Source organism: Camellia sinensis, chromosome 5, assembly GCF_055761805.1.
Source record: "Camellia sinensis isolate YWXY chromosome 5, ASM5576180v1, whole genome shotgun sequence".
NCBI classification, from domain to species: Eukaryota; Viridiplantae; Streptophyta; class Magnoliopsida; order Ericales; family Theaceae; genus Camellia; species Camellia sinensis.
In genome coordinates, this window is record NC_138965.1 from 69,682,954 (window position 1) to 69,692,616 (window position 9,663).

General features: G+C 34.8%; 1 protein-coding gene across 1 annotated transcript; it reads left to right on the top strand.

The window, feature by feature from the left end:
* Positions 1 to 1,965: 1,965 nt before the first annotated feature.
* LOC145791473 (UPF0481 protein At3g47200-like) lies at positions 1,966 to 3,426 on the top strand. The gene is made up of 3 exons (XM_082871825.1): positions 1,966 to 2,378; positions 2,857 to 3,181; positions 3,226 to 3,426. Exons 1-3 carry the CDS (start codon positions 1,966 to 1,968, stop codon positions 3,424 to 3,426), a joined length of 939 nt encoding a protein of 312 aa, XP_082727951.1.
* Positions 3,427 to 9,663: the final 6,237 nt, after the last annotated feature.

The following is a 9,663-nucleotide window of genomic DNA, read 5'->3' on the forward strand; positions in this document are numbered from 1 at the left end:
ATATACATTTTTTGTTATGTCATTTTCTTCTTTAGTTATAACATTATTTTGATATGTTTGCTTATGTTTCATGTAGTATTTGGTTATGATTTTTTTTTTAATAATTATAACTTAAAAAATATGAAATTATATCATTTTCTTCTTTAGTTATAAAGCAAATGTGATACATACTCTTTGAAAAGAATACAACCATTTGTTGAGAATAATTTTGACAAAATAAAAAGCTCCATTTCAATCGAAGAGATTCTTATATTGATAGATATAAGAAAAAACAAAATCATAAAAATAAATAAAAGTCACTATCCACGTCTGGGCTGGGGTGGGTTTCGACCAGGGTAGGTAGGGCGGCTATTGGTACGATGGGTGTCCAATTTACTTAGGTTGTATTTAGTTAAAAGATTTGATAACGGAAATAAAAAGGGAAAGAGAAATAGAAAGAAAAGAAGAAGAAGAAAGAATTAATAAGATTCGAATTTCAAACTATTATTCGCTAAATTGGGAAATAGAGAAAGAAAATAGTCTAAGTTAATTCAAAAAGTAGGATTGCATTTTGCTCTCATTTTCTTTTTTTATATATTTTTTATTATAACCAAACAAAAAGTGAGAATGTATTGTCATTTCTTTTTCCATTTCTTTCATCAAATCTTTTGACCAAACAAAAAGTGAGATTGCATTTTCATTTCTTTTGGTTCATGGATTTAGAGAAGGAATTCGAAGAGAAAAAGGAAAAATGTGTGGGAAATGCAATTATATTTTATTCATATTTCATCTATCTTTTTCTTTTCTTTTCTAAATCTCTCTCCAAATTCATGAACCAAACATAATGTTAAGGTTATTTTAAAATTTTTAATGAAAGGACGTGTACAAAAAAAAAAAAAAAGAATTGACTTTTTATTATTTTAATTAATTTTCAAAACCAATATTAGTCCGATCTAATTATTTTTTTGTTTAAGATATAAAGTTGAGTTGAGTTGAGTTAAGATTTTAAACTTATTTCATTTTCGAGTAAGTTAGACTTGAGATAAAGATTTTTATCTTGATTCGGCCTGGTTCAGCCTAACTCTTTACAGAATATTATTTTTAATTTTTATATTATTTAATTACGAAATAGATTTTTGGTTTTGATTTTTTAAAAATAGTTTTTTAAATTTTCAATCCATATTTTTTGTTTTCATTGATTTTTTTAAAACATTTTAATAATTTTTTTTAGCATTTTACATCTGATTAATCTAGATACAATTAAAAAATATAAAATTTGTGCACGTTTTTTTTTTTAAAAAAATCATTGAATATGAAAAAAAATACAAAAATGTATGGAATATATATATATATATATATATATATATATATATATATATTTATATTTAATGAATTTTTGAAAGATTTTTATACAAATTTTATACATTTTAAGTGTATCTAAATTAAGTGGATGTAAAAAGTAAAAAAAAATTGATTGAAATGTTAAAAAATAAATAAAAAAATATGAATTGAAAACTTAAAAAATAGTTATTAAAAAATCAAAACCAAATAGAGTGATACTAGTAAAAGATCAAAAACGGTTTCTAACTACTCCTTTTTTAAATCAACAAAATTATCTGAATTGTTAATTAAAATATATTTATGACATTAGTAAAAATTGTTAATTGATTTGATGATTTATTAATAAAATGAGTCATTTGTTATCTAATTAGAAACTTAAAGGGGCATGATGTAATTTTTAAAACCACATGAGGCAATCTGTATTTAAATAAATCTCAAACACGTATTTATAATTTATCCATAATAAAAATAGACACCTTTTTTTAAAAATTATAATTAATAAATACAAATTTTTGCTTGTATTAAATTTTTGTATACAATGGAAATCACTACGTGAAATCTACATATGCAAATAATAATAAATAAATAAATAAATGTTTTAGGTCGGTGATATCACATTTTCCTTCAAATTTAACAGATAATAATATGGAACAACTTATCATCTGCATTGAAGAAAGAGAAGCTTTGGCCGATGAAGCAGCTTGTATCTTTAGGGTGCATGAAGGACTGCGTAATGCAAATGAAAAGGCATACACACCTATCCTAATTTCAATAGGGCCTTACCACCAGGATCAACCCAAACTACTTGCCATGGAAAAATGTAAAGAGCATTATTTGGAATTGCTCCTTCAACGTAACAACAATCTGCGTAAGGAGGATTATTTAGACTCCATGAAGAAATTAGAAGAAAGAGCTCGCAAGTGTTATGCAGACCCAGTTGACCACCTCGATAATGATGAATTTGTGAAAATGATGCTATATGATGCTTGCTTTGTTATTGAGTTTCTTTTTGGTCTGTATGAGTTTTTGTTGTTGAGGATAAACATTAACAATCACATGTGGGTGATGAAGTCAAAGTATCACGGAAGATGATACAAATTTGCAGGGACTTAATGCTACTTGAAAACCAACTTCCATTCTTTGTTATATCTGAATTTTATGACATGAGCTACGGCATGGGCGTGACCCAAAATCCAAACCAGAATCATCCTGATCCTACCTCCACCCTCACCCTCACCCTCACCCCACCCTTACCATCACCCTCACCCCCACCTCCACCCCCACCCCCACCCTCACCCTCACCCTCACCCTCACCCCCACCCTCACAAAGCTGGCTTTATTGCCTATCTATCAAAACCTACCGAGAAGGATTAGCATTTCCAAAATCAATTTTGAAAATATGTCTCTCTTAAAGCAAGAATTTTCTTGACTTGGTGCATAATGTTTGTCTTCCCTCCTCCTCCTCCTCCAGAGATGAATCAAATAACCACCAAAACAAGAATCCGACAACTCGCTTTAAAATGCCGTGTGTGATAGAGCTTCAGGTGCTGGTGTCAAGTTCGAGGCTGTAGAGGATGATAATGATGGGCTTAACCTCAGCATGTTTGATATACACGCTGAACATGGTCTATTTAAAATACCAAAGATTAAAGTCACTGATTTAATAGAGACATTCTTCGGAAACATCATTGCCTATGAACAACATTCCTCGGATGAAAAACCCAAATATTTCACCGATTATGTGTATTTCATGGATCAACTTATCAACTGCAAAGAAGACGTGACCCAACTTCGTCGCCATGAAGTTCTTGAAAACTATCTTGGTGATGATGAGTGGTGGCAGTTATGTTCAACGATCTGGGTATAGGAACAATCATTATGCCATCTTTTTACTACGCTGAACAGTGCAACAAAGTGAACGCTCAATGGAAGAGATGGTGGAACAGAAGAGTAGCTTCATTGAAGCGTGATTACTTCAAAAATATATGGGTCATTGTTGCCACTATTGCAGCTGGTTTTCTCTTCCTCTTCACTATCCCACAGACTGTCATTGCCCTAATTACTATTCTTACTTCATCACCGATCCCATCCCCGTCCCGACATTGATCTGATGTTGTTTTTGCATAGGCCACCACCCTAACATCCACTATTTTATTTCAACAAAATATTCAGCATCTGCATATGTAGATAGTTTCTATGTTTGTGTTAATCTTAGTAAGAGAATGAACGTGTCTTTAAAATAAGGGTAGTTTAAGTTAACCCATAAACTTAAATATTAAATGTATTATCAAGTGAGTGTTTGTGATTTCTTTCTGTGTTTGGCTCAATTTCTATATTCCTAACATTTTTATTAGAATAAACTATGGTTTCACTTTCTCTGTCTATTTTATTAGAATCTAGCTCTGCCACTGCTAGTGATGCTCTACAACTGTAATGATAAGAATTACTCTATATACCACATAAAGAACCAGGATGACAAAAATGAATCCAAAGTGTTGAGGCCTATAAATTTGAACATGGAAATACAAAAATCATATGACTTAAACCACATACTATGAACAGAAGGCCAGGCACTTACAGCATCACTACCCAGCTGGTGATTGTCAAAGGCATCATACAAAATGCAAGCAAACATAAACAAATTCGCAAACATCCATATCTCTAGCCACTTCTCACAGTTTGTTAATTTATTTCTACATCTTTATTCTAGACAAAACAGAAGGGAATGGTCTGATGGTTTGTACCTGTTGTCATCCAACAAAGAGGCTCAACAAAAACGGATGGATGAGCATTCAATCTTGTCACACTTGTTGAACGGGTTGCCACTTTTCCTCTTATGCCACCCAAAGGATGTTTGTGATTCTCTTGCAGTGCAACAACTCTCTGGCATTTCTTGCAACGATATACAGGACTAGAAACTATTCCTCTATTCCTAGAAGTTCCTACCTCATAGGAGACCTCATAGAAGTGAAGCTTCAAGTGCCCTAGTACGATGCATCTGATTTTGGATGAGAAGGTTTGGGTAGAGCCAATGCCCTTGGCTAGGTATTGTGCCGTGGCAAATTCTGAAATGCACACTCCCAATAAAGAGGTGTATCATTTGCTAGTTATAATTTTTGTGATCTTTAGTCATGATCAATTGTGATATTTGTTATAACTTGATTATAACTCACAATCAAGGTTTTGGATATGCCTGAATAACCCATTTTGGTATTAGGACCAGTTTGATTATTATCAAGAATGTCTTTGATTATATCTGAAGAGGGGTTTGATTATAACTGATTGTGTATTTCTTTTTAGTTATGATTAAAAATAATTAAGTTATAATATTTGTGATATAAACACCACAAATTGTCAAAACTTACATATATGATACACAGCTTAAAAATGGGTTTTTGGAAATGTTCATGTGCCATCTAATTGCCATTGTTTTGTCTGAATAAGTGAGTTAAATTTTCCGTGAGACAGAGAGGTTGATTTAGATGCACAAATTGTTTTTTTGTGTGCGCGCGTGTGTGTGTGGAGTCTCGCTATAGATTCACAAAATGAGTTTCAATAAACAATTAAAATGAATTAATTAAGCAATTGCAACACGGAATAGAAGGCAAATGCAACACGAAAAGGAGTTGAAGAGCAACACTAACACTGTTGATAGCGAACGGCGATTGACGAACGACGAACGGCGAAGGGAGAATTAAACAAGGAAAATGGTCAATGGCGACCGTAACCGGTGATGGTATGAACTCTCTCTCTCACTCTCTCTCTATGATTTCCCCAACATTCCCTGTATGTTCTGGCTATAATCTAAAGCTGAGTTAAGAATAGTAGAATATAGCCCTTTTCACTTTGAAGGGCATGTTTGGGTGAAGGGATTTATTAGTATAATGAAATTGAATGGATTTTTTTTCCACGTACCCAAAAAAAAGGGTTGAGTGAGGGAATTATTAATGTGATAGTATTAAGTTCAAAAGGTGAGATAAATTGTGTTTATTTGTATAGTATATAGTGATATTAGTTAGCTGGAATTAAATCAATGGAATTACATCAAAACTTTTATTATATAGAAGATATTTTTATTATTTTTGTAAAAGAAGCGGCAAAATAGTTTTTTCACTTTCAATCTTGTGAGGTTAGATTTAAATACCACTTCGAGATTGGAAGTTGTTAGTAAAAATTATGCTAACTCCCAATCAATAAGAATTAAGCAACAATTTAAACTAAACAATCAAACAAAAACAATCAAGTAATTGTGGAAGTGGTCCAAATGCCTTAAAAGAATGAGGACTTTTTTGGATCAACTAATGGTACCTGTTACAAAGCAAACAAAGTAAACAAAAAGTAATTCCAAGATGAAATTACTAAAGTTTACAAGGATCCGAATTATAAAAGAAACTACTCCTAAACTACGAAAGCTACTCCTAGATTATACTAAGTCTAAAACTAGTTTTTTGTGTTGTTGATGATGTTCTCATCTCTGCAAATTTCTGGCCTTTATACTTCTTTTTTCCCACGCCCCTATGATCTCCTCAATCTACAATTTCTGCTGTGTGGAACTGTTGTAACTGCTCCTCTTATTTCCAAAGGTTCAAACTTCATTAAACCTTCACCTTCATCTTCACCTTCACCTTCACCTGCCGAACGCCCTTCTTTTATGATGTCACGTGTCCCTCAACACTATAGGCTTCCTATCGATAGAGAGAAACCTCCATTCTGCACATGACTCTTCTTGCAAGTTGCCCACTAAGCCCATTACTTAGCCTGATACCTGTTCCATCATTTGGACCTAGCCTGATAACTGTTCCACCATCTGAACCATCCAATACATGTGATCAACCTCTCAAATGCCACTTATCCTTTTAATTGATGTAGAACTCTCACTCCGACTTTGCCATATGTTATTATTCAATTTATCTACCCGTGGATAGGAAATTTACGAAAATGGGTACAAACAATGCCCTCCCAACTCTTTAAGAATGAAAAGTCTTGAATTCTTGAAGAGTTGTATAAAAAATTAAATTGGCAGCAACCCTTCAACAAACAAACATCTATAAAATATATGCTTAGGGCCAAGAAATCTGGTGATCAAACACCACATTATTAACAATCATATGCCACATAATTGGCAAAATCACAACTCAATCCAAGTGAGCTACATTCGACAGAGCATATTAGAAACATTTAAAGTATATGATGTGCAAATGGCTAATTAGAACCACCTTCCACAAACACAGTATCTTTGTGCAAATACAACTGTTGCAATTTCCTTTAGTCTTGTGTTCATATTTGATTAACACAATTTAGACCAAAAAGGTTTCTTCCTGCACTTGAAAATCTGATCACATGCTTTCAACTGTCAGTGTTCAATAGTGAAAACACACTTTTGCTTAATTAGTCATAACTTCAAAGATTCAAAGTCAGAAATAGAGGTCATACTCGAATGGCCATTATCTAGCTTGCTTTATATACATTTTCTAAATGTATATTTGCCAAACAATGTTGGTTCATTAACCATTTTATTAAAACCAAGTTTTGGTGTGATCCACATATCCAAAAAAGATTTTGAACAACAAAAGCCATCAATGGCCTTAAAAACTCATATATGTTGATATCTTGAACAATGTGAAAAATTTTAAATTCATGAACATATGGTTGTTCATCATTTTCAGCCATATCTGGCTTAAGATCACACTTCTTTGTTTCACATATTAATGGGTTAGAAACAATTTTTGAAAATCCAGAAAATATTTCTTCTTTGTGAAGTTGCCCCCTGCCATGGAATTCTTATTCTCATGGCTTTTTGTTTTTTCACCCATAACAACTAATGAATTAACTTTTTCATCATTTACAACCTTTAAAGGCATAGGAAGAACAACTTAAAAGTCAAAAATTTTGGCTTCTGTAAGAATTTTCAATGTTTCTCTTCATTGATGAATTTCGATCTCAAAATGGTCAATTTGATCACCAAGTTGACCAATCACTTTATCAAAATGATTTCGTATCTCCAACCTCAAATAATATGGCAATGGGGCTATTGTTTGAAATTCTTGCCAATCAAAATAATCAATTTTTTCTCATAAATATAAAATTTCATTCTCACGCCAATGCATCTCTTTTTAACAAAACCAAATCATTTCATCTTGTACTTCATCTTATCTTCATCTTATCTTCAAATTCTTGTCATCATTCCAAATTAAGAAGATGTCCCACCGGGTTTGCTAAAAATTTTTAGTAAAAATTATGCTAACTCCCAATCGATAGGAATTAAGCAATAATTTAAACCAAACAATCAAACAAGAACAATCAAGCAATTGTGGAAGTGGTTCAAATGCCTCAAAAGAATGAGGACGTCTTTGGATCAACTGATGGTAATAGTTACAAAGCAAACAAAGTAAACAAAAAGTAATTCCAAGATGAAATTACTAAAGTTCACAAAAGTTTACAAGGATCCAAATTGTAGAAGAAACTACTCACAAACTAAGAAAGTTACTCCTAGATTATGCTAAGTCTGAAACTAGTTTTTTGTGTTGTTGATGATATCTGTAGACACTCCATTTTTAACCGACCTTAAGGCTCAGACGTCATCAATTGAGCGCTCGGTGATGGTGCATGTCGTGCTCGTTCTGAGGTTTCGGAGTTCTCGGCTAAGAGCCTTGCCTCCGGGCCTCGGAACTTGTTGTACTTTGACTCGGTCCGCAGACCAAGCCTTATTTTCTCTTCCTAGAGGAGGGAGAGATCTTGTAGATCATCTCTCGGTGGTTTTAGGCTACTTTTCGTGGTCGTAGGCCACCGTTCCCGTTTGGAGATTAGTTTTCAATTTTCGGAGCCGTCGGCCCTGCGCCTCGGCTCGGGACTGCTTAAAATTCTCCGTTTGGCATGGTTTTCGGTACACACCTTGTTTCCTCTATCCAGAGGGACACTGTGGTCTAGGAGACCACTTTTGTGGTCGTACGCCATTTTTGGTGCTTAACAGCTAGTTTTCGAGGCTTCCGGCTGCGCGGTTTGCCTCCTGAATTCTCGTTTTGCATCCGTGTTGGTTTGTTTTTGGCACAACCCTTGTTTTCCTTGTTTGGAGGGTGGTACAAGGGTGGGAGACCAGTATTTCTCTTAGAGACCACTTCTCTCTCCGCCAGCCAATTTTCTTGTCGGGAAACTAGTTTTCTAGATCTTTGGGCCACATTTACTGGTCTCCCACTCCACCATTGGCTTGGCCTCAGTGTGGAGACCACCAATTGCACTGGCCGACCACCTTTTGTTTTGGGAGACTACTTGCCCTGGTCGGCGGACCAGGGAAAGTGGTCGGCCGACCACCTCTTCTGGTCGGTAGGTTTCTGCCTGTTTTGTCTGACTGAGTGGGTGCAAGCTGTGCCAGCTGGAAGGCACAGACTGTATCCTCCATACACGTGTATGGAGGATATGCACCCTTGTTTTAGCTTCTTGGAGAAGCTTGGACCTTTGAACCTCTATAAGAGAGGCTCTCCCTCTCCTTATACCAGGTTCCAACATTTTGTTTAAGGCAAACACATATCCCTCTCTATATCTCTATATTTTGGAGCCAAAAGTGTGTGATTCTTGATCTATTGCACCACACCTCATAGCCATACACCCCCACCATTGATCTGAGGTTCTTGGAGGGAATTCTTGGAGGTTGAGAAGTTGGTTTTTGGTCCAAGAACTTGCTAGTTTTGCAGTGCTTCAAGGGTAACCCTCTTTTTCCCTTTTTAAGCCCTATTTTGTTTACACTGTTAGCCATACTTGCATTCATATTTAGGCTTTGTTGTCAACTGAAAAAAGATTCATATTTAAGTGTTTTTCATGTTTGTTTAAGGCTCTTTTGGTGTTGAGGGTCATCTACCCTCTTGCATGCTATATTTAGCCTTGTTTTGTGCCATGTCATGAGACCTTTGTGTTGATCTTTGCTTGGCCTCTTAGCCACTGAAATCCAGCATATTTTCAGTGGTTGGCATGTGGTTTTGAGGGCCTAAATTAGAGAAGGGAGACCCTCTCTCTTTTGGCCTTGTTTGTTTGCATTTTTGGCCTTTCAAAGGAGCATATGTTTATATCATTCCAAGGCTCTGTTTAGGCACTTTTTGGTGACCTTTAGGACCTTTCTAGACTCTGTCTATGGCTGGTTTGGTCACCTTGGGTTTGCCTCTTGCATGTGTAGAGTAATCCCTTTTATGGCTTATCAAAGTAGCACCTCATTCTTGCATGTATTGGTCATGTCTCAGTGGGTTTTTGGCCATCATTTGGCATGCCATGGTTCTTTTTTTGGCTGGTTTGGCAGCCTCTCATACGCTTCATATGCTTGTAGTGTAAATCATGTTTACTGGCTTGAATTGCATG